Source organism: Panthera onca, chromosome B1 (genome assembly GCF_046562875.1).
Source record: "Panthera onca isolate mPanOnc1 chromosome B1, mPanOnc1 haplotype 2, whole genome shotgun sequence".
Lineage (NCBI taxonomy): Eukaryota > Metazoa > Chordata > Mammalia > Carnivora > Felidae > Panthera > Panthera onca.
The window spans coordinates 20,134,415-20,162,246 of record NC_138342.1 but is presented as its reverse complement, the minus strand read 5'-3'; the positions used below and the strand labels follow the sequence as shown (position 1 = coordinate 20,162,246).

The following is a 27,832-nucleotide window of genomic DNA, read 5'->3' as shown; positions in this document are numbered from 1 at the left end:
GCGAGTGCTGATGTCAGGCGGGCGCGAGTGCGGCGGGCGCAGCGGCGGCGGCCGCCCAGCGAGCCCGGGCTCGGGTGGGGGGGCGCGAGTGGGGGTGGCGGCCAGCATGCTGCTCGGCTGCGGCTCGGCCTCCCACACCCGCGGCGCCCTCGTCCTCGCCAGCAGCGGCGGCGGCGGAGCAGCGAGCGGCGCCCGCGTCTGCAGCGGCGCAGGGTCCGAGCGCGCGGCGCGGCGGCGGCGGTGGGCGCCGGGGCGGGGAGCGGGCGGCGGGGACCCGGCATGGCGCTGCGGCGGGGCGGCGGCGGCGGCGGCGGCGGCGGCGGGGCGCCGGGGCTGCTGCTGCTGCTGAGCGCCGCGTGCCTGATCCCGCCGGGCGCGCAGGTGAGGCGGCTGGCGCGCTGCCCCGCCACTTGCAGCTGTACCAAGGAGTCCATCATCTGCGTGGGCTCTTCCTGGGTGCCCAGGATCGTGCCGGGCGACATCAGCTCCCTGTGAGTGAGTGGGACCCCTCCAGTCCCCGCCCCACCCTGCGCCCGCCGCCGCCGGGCAGTTGCCTCCGGCGCTGGGACAGCGCGACCCCGACCCCGCTTCCCGGCCTCTTTCTCCGCGCTTGGGTGGGGGCGCGCTGTGGGACGTGGGTGGAGTCTCGGGCCCAGGGGAGGGTGGAGGGAGCCGGAGACCCAGAGCCTGGGAGCCCAGCCCAGCCCAGCCCCCTGTGGCAGTGTTTCTTAAAGTGTGGCCCGCGGGCCAGCTGCATCAGACCCACCTGGGGCAGCTCGTGCCAATGCAGATTTCCGGGCCCGCGTTCAATGAAGCAGGGTCTCAGGAGTGGAGCCTTGGCTCCACTTGGAGTCTGCATGTGGCGTCCCGGGTGATTCTGGGGTGCGTTAAAGTTTGAGAGCATGTGGAGGGGGGAGGGGTGGTTGTGTAGGGGCAGGAATGTGCCCCCGAGCCTGACTGGAGTGAGTGTAAACAGGGGAGCGTTGAGGCCTCACTGTCCCACCTCGCGCCTGGGGCGGTGGTTTACACCGTGGCCTCCTCCCGACCAGTCCACACCGCAGGTCCGGAGGGACCTGAGCAAAGGCATGCAGCCTCAGGAAGTGGGGGCCACCTCATGAGGCCTGGTAGAGGGGAGCACTGCGCTGGGCAGAGCCTAGGGCACTCAGGCCAGTGGCCAAGTGCCGGAAGATTTCTTGCCCTGAGTTCACAAGGGCTTCTTGCCCCCTCTCCCTAGCACACATTAAGTTGGCCGCTTTTTCAGCGATGGAGGAATTAACTGGAAGGGCCCCACCTTATTTCTTCACCTGCTGAGTGATGCCTCCAACCTGCCCTCACACAGCCCGGCAAGCCCCACAGCCAGGTCCCATTGACAGTGGAAGGGGCTATTGGGCTATATCTTTACTGCTGAGAAAGGCTTCCTGCGGAAAGAACTTCCTCCTTCCAGGCCAAGGTGCTGGGGTGATGCCCACCTAAACACAGAGGCAGGAAGTCCCAGGGGTGAAGTTCTTCATGTCCTTCTTACTACACTCCCCTGCCTCCCACCCCAGGCAAGGTGCAGGGCTGAAGGGATTCCCATTTGCATTTACAGAAACTTGGGAGGGTCTGGCCAGCAGGAACCGAGAGCCTTTTTGATTCCTAATGTTGCTAAGTCGAGTGACAGGGAGGATTCCAGAAATTAGAATTCCCCTTGTTAAATCCTTTAGAAGGGCAGCTGCTTAATTGCTCTGCATGTTAACTGAAGTAATGTTGAAATAATGTATTGAGGTCCTGCTGTGGCCAGAAAGGATAGGGGACCTCGTGGCACAAACAGTCGAGCCGCTTGCCCCCGCCTTGACCATTATATCTGGCAGATGGCATTGCCTCCTACTGCACATTCCAGTTCAGGTGTCTCTTGGGTTTTTCCCCAAGGCTTTCACAGTGCATTTAACCAGAGGTGCTCTGAGTGTCTCTCAGAGATGTGTTCCCAAGGGGAATGCTTAAACCTTCCCCGGAGTTTCCCCGGCCAACATTAATGCTGTGTCTACACAAACAGAATCCTGGGCAGAGGTGAAGTAATTATCCATTTTCAGCCAGGGCCTCCTGTAGTTAAGAGAAGGAAGGGAGGGGATTGATTTAAACTTGCTGAGATAATGTCTGTGGAAGGAGCTAGACTGATGGTAAAGGCTTCTATTATTCAGACTAGTTTTCATATTGATCCAGTTCGTTGGAAAATGGCTTGACTCTTCTCGTTTCTACCCCTGAGAAGCCCCCCCTCGTTGACGATTTTAAGCCTCATTTTTGAGTGGAGGAGTTTGAAATACAGGTGGAGAATATGGCCGGTTGCCCATCCAGCGATCACTTCTGAAAGAGACCTAGGCCTTGTTTTGCTTCTCTTTTGCCCGCAGGAGCCTGGTAAATGGAACGTTTTCCGAAATCAAGGACCGAATGTTTTCCCACCTGCCTTCCCTGCAGCTGCTGTGAGTATGGGATGTTCTCTCTGAAAGTGGGGCCCCCAGAGGTATAGACCTGGGAGGAACCATCCCTGCCCGTTTGGTGTCAGTCCTTCCTTAAATACCCCCAATAAACTCTCAGTGTTAGCTTCCCCTGTGGTGTCCCCACCTGACTGAATCTCAGGCTCTTTGCTCAGTGTCTCCTTCTTTTGCCCATGTTTTCCTTTAGGACTTTATCATAGATCCCAACGCCCGTGTTTGGCAACAGGAGACGTGATGACATTGAATGATGACCCAAATTTCACCTAAATGAAGCATTTTCCAAACATCTCACTTTAAAAGAAAACCTGCTTTTTACACTCTCGCTGTTGGCTCTGGACATAGAAGTATTTTTCATTGACTGAGGATATAAACTATCAGGCAGCATACTGTCCATTTATATGGAAAATGTTATCTGATCATCTGATCAGCCCTACAAAGAGAGTATTTTTAGCTCCCCATTTGACAGACGAGAAAATTAAGGCTCAGAGGAGTTAAGTAACTTGTCCAAAATCCCAGCCGCTTTCTAACCCACACTCGTAACTGCTCTGTATCCAGCCACTCTTGGCGAGAGCTCATGTCATGCCTGGCATCCCGGTCCCGTTATTGTTTGCTGATGAAAAGAAATGTCCAAAAAGCAGTTTTCAAAAGCAAGTCAGTGATAGGCAAAGTCATGAGCACATAGCTCATTCTGTTTATTCTGTTTCTTAAATTTGAGAGGATGTTAAAATCAAGCAACGTATTCCAGAAAACATGTGAGGGATGGATCACTTCTCATCCTAAATAAACTTAACGTGGATAGTTCTGTTCTTGAAATATTATGGACCTGCGTCTGACCTCGTACTTAACATTTTAAAAGCTGTCACTTCTTGGAAATTGTGGTTCTATTAAAATATACTTTCCATATGCGGGAGACACAATTTCGGGCATTTCACCAAATAGACTCAAGTGGTGACAATATAGATTCTGTGAACTTTTACCAAAGAAGCTTACATGGTGACTAATAGGAAACTATGTGCTGATAAAGAGACTTCTGAAGATTTCTTAAACTTTTTTTTTTTTTTTTTATCATTTCTCATGGGAATGTATAATATAGTAGAAAGGAGTTTTAGTTTTTTCAGTTTTAATTTTTGTGGTCTCAGCTGTGTGACTTTGGTCAAGTCACTTCTCTGGGCACACATTTCTCTGAAAACAGAGTTGGGTTAGGTCCTTTTAGATCTCTGATTCCATGGTGGCTCGGGCATGGCAAAGCATTGGCTGGCCGTTTAGTTGTGCTGAGCGTTGGCATGTTTTGAGAGAATTTACTGAGACCCACGGGGGGGGGGGGGTGGAGCAGTGGGGTGACCCAAAAATCTAGCCAAAAGGACTCCACTTGCTGCAATTGCCTACCAGCATCTGCGAGTCGGGCTGTGCACCTACGGAGCCAGGCTTGGGCTGCAAAGAGCCCGTTTTTGCCGTGGATCAGAATGTAGCGAAAGAAAACAGAAAGGGGCTTCACTGTGTGGTTCCAGGTGTATATCTCTGCATTGAAATCTGTCCTGTGTTTTCAGATTGCTGAATTCTAACTCATTTACAGCCATCCGGGATGATGCTTTTGCTGGACTGTTTCATCTCGAATACCTGTAAGTTTTGGGCTTTGTCTGTTTGCTGAGCGTTGGGTATGTGTCCATTGAATCGTTCTATTGCTGTCCGAGCAGGAACAGCATCTCTTAGAGAGCTTAGGGGCGGACAAAATGGAGGACACCCCATTCTCTTTTCAGCCCTGACCTTTTATAGTTTACTTGTGTATAAACATGCTGGGACAGGAGGAGGTTGGAGACAAAGCGGGTGAAAGCAAACAAAGGAGGAAAGATATTCACTCATTCTCTGCTGACATTTAATTTGGCATGGAGTAAGCACAATTGGAAATTGCGTTGGATATTTTTACCTCTCATAACTAGGCATGGATTTGCTGATCGGCCAGAAATAAAGCTGAAGGCTTCTGAGGGTTACTTATTTTTAAATAAAGTCTCCCTATGTGGGGATATAACTTCACGTTTTGAATTTGGCTATCCTATTTCCCTTTCGCAGTATCTCCCATGAGCTGCTGATGAGAGTCTAATTGTATTTTTTTCTTCTTTAAAAGAAGAGGTTTTGTTTTCTTTTTGGACATGCAGGCTGTTCCCCCTAGCAGAGAGCTTTGCCCTTGTTGCGATTTTGTTTCCCGGTTTCTTTTCTGATTTGCCTTTCCCCCCTTTCATGTCTTTTCACCTTTTAAATGCTTTCATCCTTGCCTTTTGTAACTTTGTAATAATATTAGTCCTGCTATCAGATGGGATTTCCTTATTTAGCATTCAGAGGGATTTTTAAAGGCTGGTCTCCGCTTTCTTATCTGAGGTTAACAGGTAGATGTTTGAATTCTAAGCGCATCGTGGGTCTAAGAAAACTCTGCTGATTTTATGTCCTTAGGAAAGGTGTCTCTCAAGGAATTCTTTCTCCAGAATACACATGATATGTAAACTTTCATAGCAGCCTGATAGTATACAGAATATGGAAAGCGGGTTATGACTGAAGTGCTAAGCCTAACTACGTTCTGTCAAAGCACTTGAACAGCTGATGGGGGTAGCACATGTAAAGCTATCAGTTTTCTCTTGTGAGCAGTTCATCTTACTGCCAAGGTTACTGAGGGGGAAGTCCGCTTATCAGCCTATACCGAATTCTCGTACTGAAGAGACCCCTATTTAAAACAAATAAGACATCAAATAAAGGTCAGTATAAGAATCAAGAACTATTTTACCAACTAATGGCATCGTGTTGCAAAGCCTCTCCCTTGGACCATCTCATCAAAGACCCTCTTACATTTGATGTAATGGGATGCCATAAACTGAAATTTAGTTCTCTGTGGTCCTAGGGAATAGTCACAGTGCATTCGCTTTATGTATTTCCCATGAAGACTTCAAAGCACAGTCAGGGTTATTATTTATTGCAAGGGCCTGTGTGCAAGCCCTAAGCCATTTTAGCACAGAGCAAGAAGTTTGGCCCATCCTCAACTTCATTATATTTCCTATTTCCTAGTGGCTTAGAGATCTTGAGAGAATTCCTGCCTTGTTACCCATTTGTTCAGAGATTAGGCTGTATGGGACATGCTGAACTCGAGTGAGTTTGCCCGAAGCCGAGCTTACTGGAATTCTCCCCCAGCAAAAATTTTAAAGCAGAGACGTAAAACAATGGGCTCCCCTCAAGAGACAGCGATATTAACAAGAGTGTTAATAGCCAGGCGCTGTAAACTCTAAGACGGTTTGAGTGGGGAGAATGTCTGGAAGCTTTCCAGCCTTGCAGAGATTTAAGAATTTCTTGCCTTTGTATTGGGCTTTTTTCTCGTCTTTCCCCCCAAGATGTCTCCCCCCACCCCCCAGCCGTGTTGCCAGCTCTGAATGTGAGGACTTCCATGCTGCTTCTGGAATGAGTGTAGGACACACACTTGTGTGGACGCATTCTTGCACACAAACCTGGCTCCCACTTGGAATCTGGTGTAGCTGACCTAATCCTTCAGAGAAGGATTGTTTTATGTATTTATGTATTTATTTATTTATTTACTTATTTATTTATAAAACATGAATGTTTTATTTACTTTTATTTATTTATTTGTGTTTTTCAGAGATGAATGTTTTAAATTCATGAGTGCTTTTAGAATTTGTTTTGGGGGCAGCTGGGTGGCGCAGTCAGTTACGCATCCCACTTCGGCTCAGGTCACGCTCTCTTGGTTCACGAGTTCGAGCCCCACGTCCAGCTCTGTGCTGCTAGCCTGGAGCCTGCTTCAGATTCTGTGTCTCCCTCTCTCTCTCTGCCCCTCCCCCTTCCCCACTCACACATTCTTTCTCACTCTAGAATAAATAAACATTGAAAAAATAATAAAAGTGAACGTACTCCACTTAAAAAAGAATTCATTTTGAATATCGTTTAGAGAGATTAAGTGGAGAAAATTCGGTGGAATGATACTGCCGTTCTCTTTAGGTTCATTGAAGGGAACAAGATAGAAACCATTTCAAGAAATGCCTTTCGTGGCCTTCGTGACCTGACTCACCTGTAAGTCCTATGAAACGTGTTGCGAGATGCTTGCTCTTTCTTGACTGTTTTGTCCATATTGTAACATTCTCTCAAGGAAACTAAGTTCCAGGTTGCCGGAAGTGTTTTGTATTGTTGATCAGACAGCAGTCCAGTGTGATTACTCATGCACTCAGCTTAATTATCTTTTCCGTTACCCTGAATTGCCGTTATGGGCCACATGACAGCATGTGAAACGAGGAGCCGCGAGGGCCCTCTGTCCAGTGATGAAGAAGGTAGGAAGGACACTATCACGTATAACACACCTGCTGTGTGCCTGCGTGCCTAGTGAGCCTTCTCTTCGTTATCTTTGTGAATCTCCATTTTACAGATTTGGGAACTGAGGCTTCAGTTAACTCATTGAAGAATGTTGAATGCAGGATCAAAATTTGGATGAAATGGAATAGAGACGTTTTTGTGGTTCCTCTAATTTGAATGCAAATAGCTTTTTCTTTTATGTTGGATTAATCTGCAGCTTAAGCTAAGCTCTCTGGCTTCTTTAATAGCTTTCTGGAGGAAAAAAAGTTAAACACAAATTGATTTGAATTGCCATATCAGAATGAGGCAAGTACACATACTTGGCATATTTAGAAAACTGGAAAAAAATTGCAGCTGTGTTCATGAAAATGTAAAAATAGTCATTTTCTTGGTAAGAACCATTTATTAGCCAGGAATCAGGTCCTGTGTGCATGATAGATACTTTGTGATTGAGTAAGATAACATGTCTCATCTCTGTGATAAAAAGAAAATTGGGAGAATAGGAAGATTCTGAAGAGGGGTGTTGGGCAGGGGTGATAGTGCCTTCAGCAGGTGCAACCCTGACTGACACACATCGAAAGAGATAATCATTTACATCAAGCCCTGATACAGGCAAAGGTGTCAGTCAGCAGGCTCAATGAGCACTTGATTCTGGAATCCTACCAAGCAGAAGCCCTGTCTGAGTTAAATAAAGCTCCTAAAGTAAGCAGATAAGGGAGGAGTACAGGAGGTCCAAACGTCTGGATCGGCACCACCGATCCTGGAGAGTGTCAGTCTCATGGTGTCATTATTGCCCCAGGTTTTCCTTCTTTCTGTAAAAGCCTCATTTTGTTGTTGTTGCTGTTGTTTTGTTTTGTTTTCAGATGGAACCCAGGTGCCAAATCCCCACATTCCTGTAGAGGTTAAGGTCATGGATTTGGAGTCACATAGACTTGGGTCCAAATCTCAAGGCCACCATTTATTAACGTTGCCTAGCCTTTGTGGACCACAGTTTCTTCATCCTGGAGGTGGGGGTGATTATACTGACCCCACAGGATTGCTGCATAGAGTGGGTTAATGCTCGCTTGCAAAGCATCCAGCCCATTAGCCGTAGTAAATGTGCAAGGTGTGCTTGGAGCTGCCGTCATTATCATGGTCAACAGCAACAGCACGGCCCCCCTCCACTCATTAAGAAGTCTCCATTTTCTCCATGGACTGCTGAGTACCCTTGGCAGTTTGAGTGGCCAGACAGGGTCTGCTAAGAAGACAGCTGTGGGTGTCTGGAGAGGAACAGCCGTGACCAGATCGATCTGGTTCCCAGAAGTCAGGAATGAGAGGCTTTGCTTTCGAGCAGAAGCTCTGGCCAGACCATGAACGTAAGCAAAAAGCCACGTGACTGAGTTAGCCCAGGTGTCAGCTTTCCTTTGACCCATTGACTACGGGTCCTTGGTCTGAAAACAGGCGTGACCATGCAGCAATTGTGCACGTGTATTTGCAGATCTTGGCACAGGTTTGCTCAGAGATGCACGGACTTCTATGCGGGTAGATGGGTGTACATGCTGCGTGTGCACGTAACTGTGCGCACGCACTGGTTATTTGTGCACGCAACCACATGCGTATATAATGTGTGCATGTGTGTTGAGAGGCACCTTCTATTCTGTGTGACGAAGAGCCCTTTGCTTGGGTCCGGCGTACTTCTGATGCATTCAGGTGCCCGTCCCAGTGCATGCTGCCATTCTACAGTCAAGCCTATGGAGCCTGGCACTCCCCAGCTCTCCAACCTCATGTCCTTAAATATCCTCAGAACACTGATCTCTCCGTGGACCCCGGTGTGCACCCAACCCATCCCATTCCTGGGCTTTTGCTCACATCCTGTCCATTGCCTAGGATGTTGTATTTTCTACCTTAGACCTCCTGTAATCTGCTCTTCCATCAAAGTCCAGATTAAGTTCTCTCTCCCCCATGGAGCCGTTCTTGATCTCCCCTCTGTAACCTCCCTCTTGGTTGCACACACCCAACCCTGTAAGTAGCCCTGGCCGTACTGGTTGGTACTGTTTCGTGATGTCAGTTTTATCTCCCCAGCTGCATCGAAAGCTCCCTGAGGACAGGGCCCACGCAGAACTTTCATTAGCCCTGCTCTTCCCCCAGCGTCTAGCACAGGGCTGAAAGCTAGCAGCACATCCCGTGTGATTCCCTGGTCGATCAATGGGTTCCTTACTGAGCTGGATTTTCCACATATACTCTGCTTCTGGGCAAGTCAGGTGACTTCTAAAGCTGACTCCGTAGGTGGGAGACGTAGGTAGGAGTTAAAGCATTTAATACATTGTTGAAAGAACGGACCAGTCCTCCCACCTGCCCCCAGTTTTTGTCAACTTCTAAGCAAGGAGGTTTGCACACCGCTTCTCCAAAGCTCACTCCTATGCTCAAGGAAGTCACTAGGTGGAATTTGCTTAAGTATCTGGTTTGTATCTTTTTATGAGTTTTTCCAGCACCTACAGACTCACATTCTTGTTCTCAAGAAACATAGATCAGGTTTCAAAGTATTGAAGAAGCAGTACCAATCTGTAACTAAGATCTAGGACATTTATTTTCCAGCAGCCCTGCAAAGCCCAGGGGACAGGTTGCTGTTAAGTAGTTTCAGAAATGAAGTAAGTGCCATAAATTTGTAGGCAAAATGAAATGGAAAGGGAGATGGTATGCACTTAGTGTGAGTGGAGTGGATAGTCCATCTAAATAATTTGGCTTTCTGAAATTGAATGCTTGGAAAGATTGCTAAACATTCTACATTTTTGGGCTTCGAACTTTCCATATATTCTTATCACTTGGGTACAGTACATTTCAATTAGCTAAAAATGTCTAGCTAAATAATTCACCTTTAATTAGCTAAAAGAATTTTTGGGGCTTTCCAGAAAAAGTGACCATCAGCCAGTAAAAAAGCAAAACAAGCACCTTTTTTTTTTCTTTTAATTTCAGAAAGCTACTGCCCGACAATGTTCAGCCTGATTACCTATTCAGCCTATTTTCCAACATCTTTAGAAATGTACCCCTAAATCATGTAGGAAAGAAAGGTAAAATAATACATGAAATTGCATTCTAATCCATTTGTGGTTGCGTAGGCAGGAAGGGACATAATTGTGAAATGTTCAGGTTTCCCCATATTCTCTTGGTATATTGCAGCGAGAATGTTTGGGTTACACATGGGCTCGAAGCTTTCTCTGCGAGCCGCTGGGTCACTGTGATGCACACAAGGCTAATTTCATATATATGTTTTAAAGAGGTCGGTGCTGACTCGCGTACGTGTTTATCATTTATATGTCTTGCTGTTTGCACTCACGTGAATAAAAGAAAACAAAAGTAGGCATCAGTCTCTTGGCTGACTCACGTTAGAGCATGATGCCCTGGGGAGAAGCGCAGGCTCGATGTACATCTTTTCAACACCCAGCATCTTTCTACGTCAACAGCCCAGCACCACGGACATTCATCTTCGACAGGATGATGACAGGGCACTGCATGATCCTGAATCATCAGAAAATGCGTTGATGCTAGTCGTTCTTCCTGGAGATGAGGAACAGACTAGGACATTTTAGATCTTCAAAACTAAGAGCAATGCAAAACGCTTTCTGGTCAACCTTCGCTAATGAGAAAAGAAACCGATCACAATCGGTTGCTCCCTAAACACTGTAGTCCATTGAAATTTTATATTTTCATGGGGTTAGAGCTGAGAGTCTTTGTGCAAAAGAGTATTTACTGAATCCTTTCTTAGGCTCACAAGTAATAGAATTTGCGTAGGTGGACTGCAAGGAAACTCCTTGGACAGGACTGTACATCTTTTCTTTGATCATTCTCACCTCAGTGCTTCATTCATTCATTCACTCACTCAGTAAAGGCTTCCTGAGTACCTACTATGTGCCAGGCACTGCTTGGATGCCAGTGATACAGATGTGGACAAACACAATCTCTGCCCTCGTGTTGCTTATGTCTGGGGAGAATACACAGCCAATAAACAGAGAATTAAAATAGGTGGTATGCGAAGCGACAGTCGTGCGGTGAAGGTCAACCGAGCAGGGAAGGGAGCTGGTAGAGGTCAGGGAAGTGGTGATCAGTGAGGACAGACCTAAAAGAGATGATGGCGTGATCTGTGTGGGTACCCACAGGAAGATCGTTCAGGCAGATGAATCACAAGTTCAGGGGCCTCGGGGTGGGAGAGTGCCTAATCCATTTGAATAGCAAAGGGGCCAGCGTGGGTGTTCCGAGTAGTGAGAGATCCAGTCTCATAGTTAAGTGGGAGTGGGGGTAACTAGACAATAGTCTTGCATGACATCAAAGGGACTTTGGCTTTTATTCTGAGAAATATAAGACGCCATCCAACGTTTAACAAATGTATATAAAGAGCTTCTTTTAAAAACAAAGCAAAAAGTACATTGTACTCCAGCATCTATCGTGCTGTCTTTGTGTCACAAAACTTATTTCTTTATCTCAGTATCAATGAGCAAAGCCAGAAGTTGAGCCATGTTGTGCTGAAGAGGTGTAGAGAGAGCTCTGTTTTAAAGCATTAGCTTTGTTTAAGGGGCTTTGGAGTGACAGGGCCTGAGGATAATAACCACATTAACATATGATTTTCTTCTTCTAGTTCTCTGGCCAATAACCACATAAAAGCACTCCCAAGGGATGTCTTCAGTGATTTAGACTCTCTGATTGAACTGTAAGTAAGGAAAATGCTTGTGTCCAAGTTAATCACGTGTCATTGTGTCCAAGTTAATCAGGTCTTTAATGCCCCCTCTCCCTCCCCCTCACTGCATTTCTTTTATGTTGCAGTCAGAAACTCGTGACAGGGGCACCCAGGTGGCTCCATCAGTTGAGCATTTGACTCTTCACAGAGGCTCACGTCCTGCATGTGGTCATGAGCTCAAGCCCCTGAAAGGAGCGTGGAGTCCGCTTGGGATTCTCTCTTCCTCTGTCTCTCTGTCCCTCCCCCATGCATTTTCCCTCTGTCTCTGTCTCCATCTCTCTCTCTCTCTCTCAAAATAAATAAATAAACATTTAAAAAAAAGAAATCAGTGACAAAGAGCGCATGGCGGGAAACAATATATAGTTGGTATTGTGTTAGGTCTTGCCATGTTGGCATACACTCAGTAGCGTTAGGTCAATGGCAAATTAAGCTCGCCGGGTGTGAGGTTTCCTTTTTCAAGGTAGCGTATCCCTCTGCTGTATCTTCTAGTGTTTGGCACTTCTTACCGGACATTGTTCCACCAGATCTTAATGTTTCGATTGTGTTGGTGAACGCTATCTTCCTGTAATGTCCTGCCTTTGTGAGAGTCTGCATCTGTGGGGGGGAGGGGGGAACGTTCTTCTGTCTACCCTCCCCCATTTCCAGCCTGGCATGGTGACCGTTTCAGGAGAGTTTGGAGAAATAGTGGTATGTCAGCTCCGAGAGCTCTCTGTAAGCTACAGTTAAAATCATGGGCACTGAAGATCATTAAGTAAAGTCAGTGATGCGCACAAGAAATAGGATGCATTAAATACAACATTCTTTTAATTTCTCTTTTTTTTGGGGGGGGGTATGAAATAGATCAGGATGTTACATCATCGTATTCCTGCTGAAACATTTCAGGCATGTCCATTACTCCAGGTATGTGTTTGTGTTTTGTTTTGGTTTTTAGAGATTTAAGGGGCAATAAATTTGAATGTGACTGCAAAGCCAAGTGGTTGTATCTGTGGTTGAAGATGACGAATTCCACGGTGTCTGACGTCCTGTGCATCGGTCCCCCCGAATATCAGGAAAAAACGCTAAATGATGTGCCGAGCTTCGACTACGAGTGCACAACCACAGGTATTCAGAACCGCTCTCGTGAAAGACTCTTACTGAGAGGAATCCCTTTGCGTTTCGTTTCTATCATCCGCAGGAACCAGAGAAAAGTGGGTGTAAACGTTTTCTATCCAAATTATTTTAGGTGACATTTAAGCGTTCTAAAGGAAATGAACTGATGTGGTCAGGAAAACATCTCAACGGTTCAGGAGGATTTTTTGTTAAGTGCCCTGGCTTGAATTGTGATTCTTTACAAAATTCGAATTTCTCTGAAGGTTTGTTTTTTTTTTTTTTAAGGGCCAAAGTATGAACTGGCAAGTTGGGCATAAGAACATTTGCAAATGAGGTTTCACGGAAAGTCCGTGCAGAGAGGGCCACATTCCTGCTGTCTTGATTGACTGTTTTCACTGTTCCCTTGATTGAATAATAGGAAGTTTACTGAACGTGCAGCTAATAAATATGAGACTTTAAAGTCCATACATTGCTTTCGTAGTTCCCTGTAAAAAAGAGGTAACTGGCTGAGTTATAACCAATGGCAAAATGGAAATAGAAGTGAACAAGTAGTTATCTAAAGAAAAAACTCACACTGAGGAAAAATGTAAAGGAAGTTTGATTTTGCATTTTTCCAGGACCTGCCTCGGGGTTTCCATTTATACATTTTACAGGTTATGAGATAAAATTAAAATACTAAATTGCCTCCAGTGTCACACCTTGTAGAGAGCAGGTGAGTGCCTCCGTATGAAAGGCTTAGGTGGAGTTTTCTCCAGCTTCTGAAGCCAGATTTTAAAGGAAAACAGATCAATCCACAGTATGAAACCTGCTTACCAAACTTACAAAAATAAACATTTAGGCTGAGAGTTGATATCTACAAAGCCTCGAGGCATGTCAGTGGGAACAGCAGGAATGAGAACTCAGAAAATAGTTACGGAAACTCAGAGGCAAAAAAACCCTCCAAGAACAAAATGTGACATTTAGGCCAGCCCTACTGCTGCCCTCCAAACAAATAAACAAACAAGAACTCATAAAGTAAAAACTGTTCCCAGATATCTCTGTAAATAAGGAACTTTACAAGTTCACGTGTTTTTGAAAGGAAACCGCAAGTCTTGTGGGATGCCCTTGTCTTCCGTCGTTGAACAGGAGCCTATTCAGCTGTGTAATTGGCAGGTGCCCTTTGCCAGCTGAGGCCACTAGCAGGTTATTTATTATATTGCAGAGCAATGCAATAAATCAGAGGTCATAGTCAATGACATTTGCACCAAAAGGTGGCATTCAAGGCCATTTGGTGTGAAATGCCAAACTACAGCTCGCCGGGGCTCCTTTTCGCCTCTTCTCCAGTTTTTCTGGCGAGTTCTCTGAACCCCCAGGTGAAGTGAGCAGCTTTCCCATTGTTCTCTTCACACCTGCCTGAAAACTCTGCCAGTCTCTGGGAGGAATGACATGGGTATCGAGGATCTGGGGACAGGGAATAATTTATATGAGAAAACATCATTTCTGACCTTAGAGCCTTGGGGACGGTTATGGAAATGATCTGGGCTCTGAGAATTGTCATAGGAATAGACGGGGCTTGGAACCAGCCTTGGTCCTAAACCCAGAACCCATGATGCAGCATGAGCCCCCTAACACATTTTAGGGCATCCTCTTTCATATATATATTTGCCTTTGCTAAAAAGCTTCCTACTAAGATTTAGATAGTCGGCAGTCCTCCCTGGTAACAGGGAAGTGATGATTCTGTCTTTGCTGCTGTCTTATCCCTTTGAGACTCACGAACAAATTAGCTTTTGCTCATAGTTTTCTCCATCAAGAAAAAATGGCGGAACCAAGTTGTGTCCACCCCCAGGTGTAGTCCCTGCCTTGTGCCTTGTAAGAACTAAGTCAATACATTCTGAGGTGTTTTGTTTTGTTTTGTTTGGGTTTTTTTGGTTCCTATCTCCTGCTCATATCAAGGCTCATTCTTTGGTGCTTTATTCAAGGCTGGAAGGGAAATGTGCAAGGATGATGGCAGATGGAAAACCAAATCTGAGAGTCCTGGTACTATTACGGCATCCTCACTGCATTTTAGGGAAGAAGCACATTGTCTGAGGGCATTGCTTTTTCTCTTAGCTCAGATTTTCAGGAAAGGAGTAAATTCTTCAGGTGGAGGAAGGAGAGGAAGATACTGTTACCATTGTGTTCTGGCACCTGGGTGTAATGAACATGGCAGAACCACCGCCGGACTGTTTCAGCTTCTAGATTAATCACAGTCTTTCCATAACCCTCTGCTTCAAGTCTATTTTTAACCGCCTCAAAAATCCCTGTTACCTATTCATGATTCCCCATGTTAGGAGGATAATTCACTAAATTCCTTGGAGTGAATTTTGCATCCTAATTGTCCTGTTAGCTTCCCTATTTCTGGGCTGATGAAAAGCAAAGAGAAATAATGCATTAATGTGCAGTTTCTCTCCCAATAGGATCAGCATCATGTATAATTTATTTTCTGCAAGGGCTATAAATAGCTATGTAAAAATCTGTTGATTCCAGTGGGAGCAAGGCCTAAATTGTGAGAATCCCACTGACATCATGAACTCAATCCAATGTGAATGGGAGTGGCAGCACTTTTTGCAGAGAATGCCATTAAGACTTTAACACCAGCAAATTGATGTCATATCAGTATGTGTATTGTTGGAGAGCTTTGCATAAAGAATGTGCTTTTGCCATTCATGAAAGACGAATTAAAATGGGGATGGGAGAAGATCTTTAAATTCCTCGAGCCCGCCCTCCACCCCTACACATAGTCATCAATCATTTTCTTTCAGACATTTCTTCCTTTTCCTTCCTCCTTCTCTTCTGCCTCCTCCTCCTTTTTTTTGGGGGGGGGGGTGTCGCGTAGGTAAGGGGGAGAAGGACTCTCCTATTAAGAATTAGATTTGTAATTGCAATGATTTAACAGTCTGTGTGGTGCCAGATAGTCAGCATATAGAAAATATTATGAAACCAATGTTTTGGGAAAACAAATGAAAATAGAACCGTTAAAAAGCTAGATTTGTAAAATGCTGTCTAATTTTGGCAGCTCTCTTTCTCTCTGGGATTTTTTTAATGAAAAACGGAAACTTTGGGGTCTGCCCTTTAAACAGCCTGCGTTTTCCAGTGAATGCTGGTGTTTCTGAGACTCGGGGGTGCAGGTGGGGGACGCGGGTTACGGGCAGGGCAGGAGTGTTTGGAGCCTTCGGGGCTTACGTTAGCAGAAGGTGGCCGAGAAGCTGGATGTGTCTGCCTCGTAATGGAGAGAATGGCGCGGTATTCTTGGAGCCCTTTTCTGGAGCAGATGGTAACTGCTGCCACTTCCCTTTTTCCAGTCATCTACAGGTTGAGTTTTGTGTGCCTTTACTGTTTGCTGCAGCGACGCTGCTGTCTGGGGCGGGGTGGGGGGGGGGGGGGTTGACAAAGGGGTGGGGCTAGCAGCCATTGTCATTCTGCCTACGGGTTCCAGGGTCACTGTTACACAGACTATGAGGCTCGAACACGGAGCTACTATGTAAAACTCCCCAGGGCTCACTCTGTAGGAGGCTCTGTGCTCACACTTAGGCTCTCTTAGTCTCTACAGCAACTTCATGAAATAGGCGTTACCCTCCTTTTACTGATGCGGACCCTGAGGCTCAGGTTTCTTGCTCCAGGTCACAGAGCTGCAAAGTCAGGCAAGAACCTAAAGCCTCAGTTCGTCCGGATGCTCCACTCCGGATGAGGGCGTCCACGGCCGACACTTGTCCCCACTCTCCGTCGGCCGCTTCTTGCCGCCAGGGTGCAAAGGCGGCCTCCTTTCCGATTCTCCCCCTTCTCCCTGCACCTGTGTGCATCACACGATGACCCCCGACTTCTTCCCCACACAGCTTTCAGAGCAGGCCATGGGGCGGGCAAGGCCAGCCCTCCCACACTTCTAAGCCAGGGAAGCATTGATTATGCACCTCCCGTACACTCAGAATGGGGATGGGGACACCTCCAAAAGTTAATAGGTGTTGCGCACTCACTTTGTGGTACGCACAACTCTAAGTGAGTATGAATGATAACGTACAATGAGGAGGTTAAATAACTTCTCCAAGGTCACTCAGCAAGGCCGTGGAGTCACAGCTCTGCCGTGTTATCTGAGACACCATTAAAATGGACACTTCCTCAAGCTACAGCCCAGTGGGGGCTAGGACAGAGGAGGTAGACTGCCCTCTCTCAGACCTCGATTCCGTGTTGATGAAGCGCCTACTATGTGCCGAGCCCTGAGATGGGCCTTTCTACCGACACTATCAGTGTGTCCCTGCCATCAAGCTTGGCAGGTAAGAATCTCTGCCCCCATATTGCACATAAGGAAACTGAGGCCTTGTAGGGGCAAGCGCACAGCCCAGAGTCTCAAATGCGGGAAGTGCATTCAGGGGGTCTGACTCCAATCACTCATCCCTGTGCCTCCTGCTGCCCTCACTCCCTCAGCCCTGCCCCCGTCTCCCCCGCCCCTGTTACCTGCTCTTCTCAGCCCTGCTCCCGTCTTCCCACCTCAGCACTCGCTCAGCTCAGCGTCTCTCCCTTCCTCTCCTGCCTCTGCCCCGTCTGCACTTCCTGCCTTTGCTCACTGTTGAGTGGCCTACCCCCTTACAGCCTTTCTCACTTGACCTCTTTCAAGAGGCTTCCGAGTCAGAGTTATTTCTGAAGTGGCTGCCGTAGGCTTGTGCCGTGGGAGGTTCCCTGGAGGGTCGGACCCAGGCCTGACCTCACAAAGCCCTTGGCTCAGGAGGCACAGGACACTGGCCGTGTGGCCACGGCCAGGCGCATACCCTCTCTGAGCTTCAGCGGCTGGCCTTGTAAAATGGCCCGGGGCTGTAAGATCTTCCCTATTTCTCCAAATCCAACGCCGAAGTCGCTATGCTGGAGATTCAGTCATCGTGAAGAATAAGATTTTACGGCAGTGCCTGATTATGAATCCAGTGAGTTAGGAAAGAGTCCTGGATATTGGCACCGGGAAGGCTTTGCAGCAGAGTTGGGGCTTGAGCAGGCGGGGCTAAGGATGGGTGGGGAGATGGTCAACACCAGGGTTTTCTCACAGGAAAGACTTCCCTTAGCCAGACGCCCACCATCTTTTTACCAGGGTGCATTTAGCCTGCCAAGAAGCAGCTCACATTGAAACATCTCACATCTCTAGCAGAAGAAATCACTTACCTTAAACTTTATTAGTGTTTTGGTGTTTGTTTGTTTGCTTTTAAATTTCTTCTTCGTTTCTTCTCTGGCTTCCCCACACACTCACTGTCCTTGTGTCCTGGGGCAAACTCACCCCGTTCCTTGGGAAACGTGTACATCCTTACCAAGATAACACAATGAGTCAGTGGTAGCTCAGGGGAGCAAAAGGGATGAGGAGTGTTAGCGCGAAACGTAAGAATAGAACACGTGGTCAAATAGGACAGTTCCGTGTGGCCTCAAAATCTAACAGATCTGTAATAATTGCTCGTTGAGCTGCAGAACACTGTCCAGATCTCAGGCACGGCCACTTCTTATGGCACCGAGTCCAGTAACTGGTGAACACACTGGTTAACTTCCCTGCACTGTGGGCTTTGTAAATTTCTGACACTGTATCAGAGCCTTTGGTGTGGTTTCCGAAACTGCAGTGTGCCCTTCCGGCAGTTTACTTTAAAAATTTTTTTTTAATGTTTGTTTTATTTTTGAGAGAGAACAACAGAGCATGAGCAGGGGAGGGGCATAGAGAGAGGGAGACACAGAATCTGAAGCAGGCTTCAGGCTCTGAGCTGTCAGCACAACCCACTGCGGGGCTCGAACTCATGAACCATGAGATCATGACTGAGCAGAAGTCAGACACTTAACGGACTGAGCCACCCAGGAGGCCCTGGGGAGTTTACTTTTGGTTTTGAACCTGGAGTGGGGGTGTTTCCTCCCAGGAGTAAGGCAGAGCGTGGGAATATAACAGGGTTATACACAATCGCCTTGGCAGGTAAGCTTGAAAAACTCCACACAAACAAAATGAAACAGGTTTTTTGCTACCAGGCCGGTCCAAGAAGGCTTAGAAAGACAGCATTTCCCAAACCGGTGTGACCACTGCAGCTCTCTTCCCGGAGTAATTTGCATGGTCATTTCTGGAATGTTGCTATGGGGGGGGGGGGGGGTGTCTTTTGTGGTTTTGAAAGCCAGGTCTCACCGAAATTTGTGTAAAACTTTGAGATCCTGTAGCCAAACGGTGAGCTATTTGTCTCAGAGAAGAGAATGTAGAAGCTGTGCATTCATCATCCTGTACAAGGCAGAGAAGCCTTCTGGAATCTCCCAGAATGAAGCATGCTGTGATGTGTGTGTTGCTTCTCTCCGGTCCTCCCTCCTTCTTGGTCCTCTTCACGTCCAACGATGGGAAAGGGTAGAAGGGTGATGGTGGATGATAATTCCCACAAGGGATCTCATAGAGACTTTTTTTTTTTTAACTACCCATTCCCAGATTTTGTCGTTCATCAGACTTTGCCCTACCAGTCGGTTTCAGTGGATACATTCAACTCCAAGAACGACGTGTACGTGGCCATCGCTCAGCCCAGCATGGAGAACTGCATGGTGCTGGAGTGGGACCATATCGAAATGAACTTCCGGAGCTATGACAATATCACAGGTATGTTGTGGCTTTGGTCAGTGTATCGCCCTCGTTTCATTGTGGCTGGTGGGCGAAGAAGCATTCTGTCCTCCCCAGGAAGGAAAAGCTGGGCTCTCTGACTTGGTGAGAGTCGGGGGACACATTCCAGCCCCCCCTCGTCTCTCTGATTCTTTCTCGACTTGGTCAGTTATTGGTGAGAAGAGAAACTTAGGGTGGTGGTCTTCTTTATTGTTGCTGATTCTTTCCAAAGGGAGAGGTGATGGGTCGCGTGTTGCGAGAGGCATTTTCCGGTCGTGGTGAGAAGTCACCAGACAATCCCTTAATCCTGATCACTTGTGGCAGCCTAAGACTTCAACGGCTTTTCAGCAGCCCAGTGATACCTTCGACTTTGGTTAAGCTGATTGTTAACGAATATGCTAACACGCACGTTCTCACGCGTACACGTGCACATGCGCGCATGCACACGCATGCCCACACTTGCCAGATCCTGGTGGCCACTGCTTCCTTCTCACAAATACAAACACAGTAAGAATAAATGGCTGTCTAAATTCATGCCTTTGGGTTGAGACCTAGTTGATGCCTCTTTCAACGCTGTCAGGAACCCATTGTCTTAGTGCTGCTAAAAACGGGCTACTTGCTTTGTAAATAGTGAGTAAAGTCAAAATCATCTTTTTGAGATGTCTTGTTTATCAGGTGCAATCTGATAATAACACTGACTTTATAAACAGCACCACGGTGGCCTGTTACCCTGTGAGAGGCTTGCCCTTAGTAGTTCCCGATTTGGAGTTAGAGCAGTGTTTTGCTGCTGCAGCCAGAGAAGCGTATCAGGTAGAAATTCCAGATTAGGAGACTCCTAGGAATCTCTCGGGTGCAGCGCGGTTTTGCAGCAGGTGCAGGGGGTGTAGGGAGGCGGAGAGAGTGCCGTTTCCCCCCTCCAAGAACAGAGACGCTAATGAGCCTAATTTCTGCAGCACTGAGAGGTCTGTGAGACACGCGAGCACCTCCGTAAGCTCAGAAGATGCCACGTCAGATGAGCCTCTGCTGTTGGGCCACCTGGCTTCCTAGTGCTGAGTTCACAATCCCGAGAACAGCCCCTCTGGCTTCAAGTGCACACTCAGCACAGAGCGCTGCAGGTGAACCGAGGAACCCAGAGTCCATGTTCGAGGCAAAAAGGCGGTGGAGGGGTGGGGGCTGCTATCCACATGCTTTTTGCTTCCCTCTTTTTGCAGACTTGGAGGATACGTGAGGGATGAGAGCTGGCCCCTGTGCTTTGTGCAGGGGGTTCCACACCAGGGCTTGTTGCCAAGGCTGATCGCGGGCCCGTGAGGTGCCAGGCGCTGGTGTATCTCATTGGAAAGCCCCTTTCAATAGAGAAAGCCCCTTTCAATAGAGAGGCAGCGGACAGATGATAAGGAGCTCAGGTTTTGAAAACAGATGCACGTGGCTTGTACTCCTGACCCCGCCAGGTACTAAGAAGTGGCTGTGGCTTCTGAGGCTCAGTTTCCTCATCTGTAAAATGGGCAACACATGTACTTTATATGGATGTTTGTGCGGATACAAAGAGTGCCAGGACAGAGCAAGCAGCTCTCAGTGCCGGCTTCCTTCTCACACCTTTGCAGACAAAGAGAGCAGGGCTCAGGCATGTTGAATGACTTTGGGGGCAGAGCTCAGGGCCTGTCACTGATGCATCTGACCCACTTTCCTCTCTCAGGTTGACCTGGGTAGGAAGGGACAGCACGGCCCTCCACTTGCCCTTCTGACAGTCTGCAGCTGGTTGCATCCCAACAATCGTCAAGTTATCCGTTCATTCATTCATTCATTCCTTTCTCCACAATGATTTCTTGAGCACTTACTCTAAGCTAGGCATGATGTAGGTGCTGGGGCCACAGCAGTGAACAGGCCAGATGAATACCTCCACCCCCAACGGGTTTGTACTGTAATGGGAGCGAGAGACAAAAAGAAAGACAAATAATTATGATGCAGATAACACAGCAGATGGCAACACACTGAGAAGGGAAAGGAAGGTGGGGATGGAAGTTTTGAAGAACCGGCCATGGGAGGGTTGACGTTTTAGACTGGTAAAAGCCTCGTGGAGAAGATGGGTGGGACATGAGGGGTCGGTCCATGTGGACAGTGTGGGGAGGAAGCATTCCAGAGGCCACAGCAAGTGCAAAGGTCCGGAGGCAGGAGGGTACCTTTCCTGTTGGGGTCATCCAGGGGGCCATTCTGGCCTGGACAAAATGATCCAGAGGGAAAGCTGCCGCAGACAAGGAGAGGTTAGAGGAACCTAACAGGTTAGAGGAAGGACTTGGGTTTTTAATCTGAGTGGACAGCTTCGTGCAGAGGTTGGCAGGGCTGCCCAGGATGAGGCAGGTGCCCGGCACAGGGGGCTGGGCTGTGAGTAGCCTGTGGCAGGGACAGGGGACGAAGGTAGAAGCAGAGGGACTGGTTGAGAAGCTGTTGCAGAATCCGAGCAGGTGCTGATGGCCTGGGCCGGGGCGTGGGTTGGGGCAGCGGCGGGTGGGAAGCATTCAGTGAGGTCGGAGTGGGTGTGGCCAGGGTGAGAGCCAAGGTGGGGCCTTTTTGGTTTCTGGGGACTCCTCAACCCCTCGTTCTCAATCTTCTGAGCGGTGGGCAGCCCCACAAAGCCCACCTACATCCTCTTCACAGCCAAGCCTGAGAAACGGGTTATAACAGTGAGGTAGTTAAACTTGTGAGCTCCAACATCAGGCAGGTTTTCGATGAAACTGGCTCCAGATCTTTCCAGCTAGTGACCTTGGCAAAGTTAGTTTCGTTCCAAGAGCCCCTTTCATCTGTAAAATGGGATCATCGTCGGATTGGACCTATGAGAATTGACTGGGGCCCCGGGGAGACGGGCACGTAGTAGGTCCTCAGCGAATATTAGTTTTGTCACCTGGGGATAAAAAAAGGGGCAGCCCTCCTCCCCCCTTCCAGAGCCTAATTCTTTCACTTCAGCTAAAACTTCTCCATAACTTTCATCAGCATAGGAAAGGAGGGGCCAGCGTAGAATGACCGAGGGAGCAGGGGAAGAGGGTGATTCCAGAAACAGCCTGGATCCCTCGGTGCAGGAAGGAGTGTGGTTCCCTGAGCGCGGCCTGGCGTGAAGGAGAGCCCTAAGTGCTCATGCGCCGGGCACATCACAAATATACTTGCTGTGGCCTCTGGAATGCTTCCTCCCCACCACCCTGCAGCCGCTTGCCTTGAACAAGACCAAGGGAAACACGGGCCCGTTTTCCCCTCACGGGCCATGCGTGTCATTTGTCATCTTGTTTGATCACGGAGTGATCCCAGAGTCTGCGAGGGCTGGGCACGGTCTCCTCAATCCATGCCTAGCCAGACGGGGGCCCTGAGGACTGGGAGGGGCACCTGCGTCCCCCTTTCCAGCCGTGATGAGCATGCGCGGGAGGGACGGCTCCAGCCATGGATCTGCTGCTGCTGGGAGGAGAAGGAAACCCACTGTGACGCTCACCCCAAGATTTCACACTTTACGTCTCCTTTTTCTCTCTACATCTCTTCTCAGCTCTCCTGTCTTTGGTTTATTTTGTTCGCCTTTTGATTTCTAGGCTGTACTCTCTCCCCTACGCTAACACACACACACACACACATACACACACACACGCACGGTGATTTCTGCCTCTACTCACAGTACTATAGGCTAAAAGTGTTCGCCTGGACAGAGGTGTTCCGGAACATCTCCAAGAAAGGAATTCTTTCTGTCTCTCTCACAGCGCCCCTCAGCTGAGACAGACTGGCAGGCCTGTGGGACACTTCTGGGTCGCAGGGACCTCCATAGGAAGGCCACTCAGGAAGGGGAGCAGGAGTATGCACTCTGTTGGTGTTGTCAGGGTGGAGTCAGGCGGCTTCCGAAGAGCAGTTCAGTAGTTTAAATCCAGAAGCCTTAAAAGTGTGCCCAACATTTAGCATGGCAATGCCTGTATTTAAGAATACCGCCAGATGGTTTTCAAAAAAGACTACAAGGAAGCATGTTACGTACAATAATGAAAAACTAGAAATAACTGCAATGTCCAACAATAGGGGATTTGTTAAAAATAGGATACACCCATGCGATGGAATACCATATAATATTAAAGCTTCAAGTTCTAGAAGGTGCAATAACAGGGGAAAACGTTTACATCATAGCGGTCGAGTGAAAAAAAAGTTGACTATAAAAAGCCCACGTATCCTATAAGCCCAAATTTATCTTTAGTTTTAATTAAAAAAAATGTTTGAACCCACATTTATGTTTTTAAGTTTATTTATGTATTTTGAGTGAGAGAGAGAGGGAGTGTGAGTTGGGGAGGGGCAGAGAGAGAGGGAGAGAGAGAGAATCCAAGCAGGTTCTGCCCTGCAAGTGCAGAGCCTGACGCGGGACTCAAACCCATCAACTGTGAGGTCATGACCTGAGCTGAAATCAAGAGTCAGTTGCTCAACCGACTCAGCCACCCAGGTGCCCCGGAGCCGAAATTTATTTTTAAATTTTGAATTTGGGTGTGTGCATAGATTAACGATTAAAGAAATTTATCAAGATACGAAGTGTTATTTCAGCATTTGCGGTACGAGTGATGTTGGTTTTCCTCTTTGTGCTTTTTGGTATGTTGGTAGTTGAGTGTAGACTCGAGCCAGACCACCTGGATTTAGGTCCCCGGCTCTATCACATACTCACTGTGTGGCCTGGTATAAGTTACTTAAGTTCTCTGTGCCTCACTTTTCCCCTTATAAAATGGGGATGATGATGATGATAATACTGATCTCTTAAGGTTGTTGTAAGCATGAGATGAATAAATACATGTAAAATACTTAGTATAGTGCCTGCTCAATAGTACACACTTTTTAATGGTTACCTGTTATTTTCAAGATTTGCTTTGATGAACATTGAAAACTTTTATACTCAGGGGGAAAAAGGAATAATTAGTTTGAAACGAAGGAAAGGGACCAGGAAAAGTAAATATCACTCAAAAACCCACCCACCGTCTGCCCCCAAAGTTGATACTAAGGACAGAAATTGGATAACTGTCCTTGTAATTTACAGACCAAATTCACTTTGGCCCAAATTGCCTAGAAAATTAGGGGAAAGAAATGACTTTTAATCAGATGACCTAGATGGGTGTGAGTGGTCCTATTGCTTGCTGGCTGGAGGGAGGAGCTTGGGAGAAGGCTCAGGGGTCTGGGGGGAGGAGAAGGTGGTAGGAGGTGGTCCGGACAGGAGAGGTCCCCTTTTGCAGCAAAGTTCTGGCTTTGTGCTGCCTGAGCTAGATCATTCTACAGGTCAGTGATCATTCTACAGGTGTTTTTGCAGTGCCTGCTATGGGCAACTTTAAAGGGGTTACATCTTTGGATTATCGAGACCATTGATTCAACAATCCAGTAACGATAGCTACTAATCATTGACCACTTCCTGTTTATGGGTGCTCTGTTCTAACAACACCAACCATGAATTTCTCATTTAGTCTTTACTAACCCCGTCGGGTCAGGGGTAATAGCATCCTCATTTTACAGACAAGGAGCCTGAGCACAGAGAGTCAACGGGCACAAGGTCAGAAAGCTTACATGTGCTGCATTTCACATCCTGGGCCACCTGCTTAGAGCCGCAGGGTTTAACCCTGTTCCACCAGCATTCAGCTTCCTTTGGCTCTAGAAATCAGAAGAGGCCAAGTGTCTTCAAAGAGCCCTCGTGACAGTCCTTTCCTCGTGTCTCTGAGACCTGACTCCTACCTTTTTATCCTCCCTCCCCAACTCCCCATTTGTTTCATCCTGCTCTGGAGTTGGGGAATACGTTTTTGAATAGCATGAAGACAGTTCATTTGGTGTTTGTGGTTTTCCTGAATTGTGCTCCTGCCTCGAAAGACACCAGGTGATCAGCACTTATTTCTGTGGAGACACATATATATTTTTTTAAGTTTAAAAAAATTTTTTACCTGGAAGCGCCTGGGTGGCTCAGTTGGTTAAGCGTCTGACTTCGGCTCAGGTCATGATCTCGCGGTCCATGAGTTTGAGCCCCGCGTCAGGCTCTGTGCTGCCAGCTCAGAGCCTGGAGTCTGTTTCAGATTCTGTGTCTCCCTCTCTCTCTGACCCTCCCCCGTGCATGCTCTGTCTCTCTCTGTCTCAAAAATAAATAAACGTTAAAAAAAATTAAAAAAAATTTTTTAACTGTGGGAAAATATGCATTAACATAAAACTTACTATCTTAACCACTTTTACGTGTACCATTCAGTAGCATTAAGTGCCGTTCACCATGCTGGTTAGACAATCTCTGGAACTCTTTCCATCTTGAAAAAACTAAAACTCTGTGTCCATTAAACACTAACTCCCCTCTCTCCCCTCTTAGCCCCTGGCCACCACCATCCTATTTTCTGTCTCTATGAGTCTGACTACTTTAGGGATCTCATATAAGTAGAATCATAGGTTATTTATCTTTTTGTGGCTGTCTTTATTTCACTTAGGATAATGCCCTCAACGTTCATCCATATTGTCATGTGTCATGTGTCAGAATTTCCTTCCTTTTTAAGGTGGAACAGTGTTCTATTGTGTGTATGTATTACAATTTGGTTATCCATTCATCCATCAGTGGATGCTTGGGTTGCTTCTGGCTTTTGGCTGTTGTGAATAATGCGGCTATGAACACGGTTGTGCAAATCTCTTAGAGACCTCGCTCTGGACCCGGAAGTGAAATTGCTGGGTCACATGGTAATTCTGTGTTCAGTTTTTTGAGAAACCGCCACACCGTTCTCCACATCGGCTGTCCGGTTTTCCATTCCTTCCATTTCTTTACATCTCTCCCCATTTTACAGTTCACAAGGGTCCCATTTTCGCTGTGGAGGAGCGTTTTTAACCGCGGTGCCCTAATCCCCTCTCGTTTCTCTCGGGGCACAGGTCAGTCCATTGTGGGCTGCAAGGCCATCCTCATTGACGACCAGGTTTTCGTGGTGGTGGCCCAGCTCTTCGGCGGCTCCCACATTTACAAATACGACGAGAGCTGGACCAAGTTTGTCAAATTCCAAGACATCGAAGTCTCCCGCATTTCCAAGCCCAACGACATCGAGTTGTTTCAGATCGAGGACGAGACGTTCTTCGTCATCGCAGACAGCTCGAAAGCTGGGCTGTCCACAGTGTATAAATGGAACAGCAAAGGATTCTACTCCTACCAGTCTCTGCACGAGTGGTTCAGGGACACGGATGCGGAGTTTGTGGACATAGACGGGAAATCGCATCTGATTCTGTCCAGCCGCTCCCAGGTCCCCATCATCCTCCAGTGGAATAAAAGCTCTAAGAAGTTTGTCCCCCACAGTGATATCCCCAACATGGAGGACGTACTGGCCGTGAAAAGCTTTAGAATGCAGAATGCCCTCTACCTTTCCCTCACCCGCTTCATCGGGGACTCCAGGGTCATGAAGTGGAATAGTAAGCGGTTCGTGGAGATCCAGGCTCTTCCATCCCGGGGGGCCATGACCCTGCAGCCCTTTTCTTTTAAAGATAACCACTACCTGGCCCTGGGGAGTGACTATACGTTCTCCCAGATATACCAGTGGGATAAGGAAAAGCAGCTATTCACAAAATTTAAGGAGATTTATGTGCAAGCGCCTCGTTCCTTCACGGCTGTCTCCACCGACAGGAGAGATTTCTTTTTTGCATCCAGTTTCAAAGGGAAAACAAAGATTTTTGAACATATAGTCGTTGACTTAAGTTTGTGAAGGTGTGATTGGTAAATTTAAAAGACATGTAGCCCTGGCTCTCACAGGAGAGCGACCAAGAAGCAAATACAAAAAGAAGCCAAGTTCAGAGCTCTGAAGTTAAAACCGCACTGGGGGAATAGTTAGAAGTTTTCAAAATTTTAGAACTCACATTTTAATCAGGGATTGCATTTATTGGCTAATTGCATGACGTGTCCGTTCTCCCATTTAAAAAGACATCTTAAAGCCTGTTGTCACTGAGAAAAGAGTACAGCATTAGCTCTTAACCATCTAGGACAGTAATGTGCTTTTTTTTTTTTTTTTTTAAATGAGGAAGGAGAAAGTTGGATAAGATGGGATAGCTCTTATAATGAAATAAACAAACAAACAAAGACCAAACTATGGGCCCTTCTCATTCCATTTTAGCAAACCTTTTGATAAGAACTCTTAAAGCCAAAGTCAGCTGAAAAGATTTGCTGATGATTCCTTTAAAAATCTGGTAACACTCAGCAATGCTATTTTGAGCCATTTCAGTTTCCTGAATCCCCCTTAATAGCAGAACGTTGGCTATTTCATTGGCTCACGTAGACGCACATCATGGGTGTGTTAACAAAATAATGTTGGACGTTGCTTCCTTTACCACAAAGAGAATACTCTGCTGATGCATATCTAGGCCCAGCGCGGGCTGTAGGCCCATGAGTGAGACAAAGGCATTTCCCCTCTTCCTTGTGGTTCAAAGCCGGCCCCCGGGGCGGCCAGAGCAATACCGCTTGTTAGATGCTCTCCCTGACCCAGCTGCTTCCCTGAACCCATTCTTTTGAGTTTGTGGGTAACCAGCAGACAGGCCAAAGACTGAATGGTGCTTTTCATCCCATCCTTCAAAGCAATAGAACAGGTATTTCCGCCTGATGAGCATTTGGTAGAATTTCTGAAGCAAGATTTTATGGAATCAAAA

The 27,832-nt window shown here is 47.3% G+C and overlaps 1 protein-coding gene across 1 annotated transcript; it reads left to right on the top strand.

Moving 5' to 3' along the window:
- LGI2 (leucine rich repeat LGI family member 2) lies at positions 1-27,832 on the top strand. Its single transcript, XM_060655320.3, has 8 exons — positions 1-491; positions 2,385-2,456; positions 4,019-4,090; positions 6,462-6,533; positions 11,419-11,490; positions 12,449-12,618; positions 19,043-19,207; positions 26,081-27,832. The coding sequence occupies exons 1-8, from the start codon at positions 280-282 to the stop codon at positions 26,896-26,898; spliced, it is 1,653 nt and encodes a 550-aa protein (XP_060511303.2). The 5' UTR covers positions 1-279; the 3' UTR covers positions 26,899-27,832.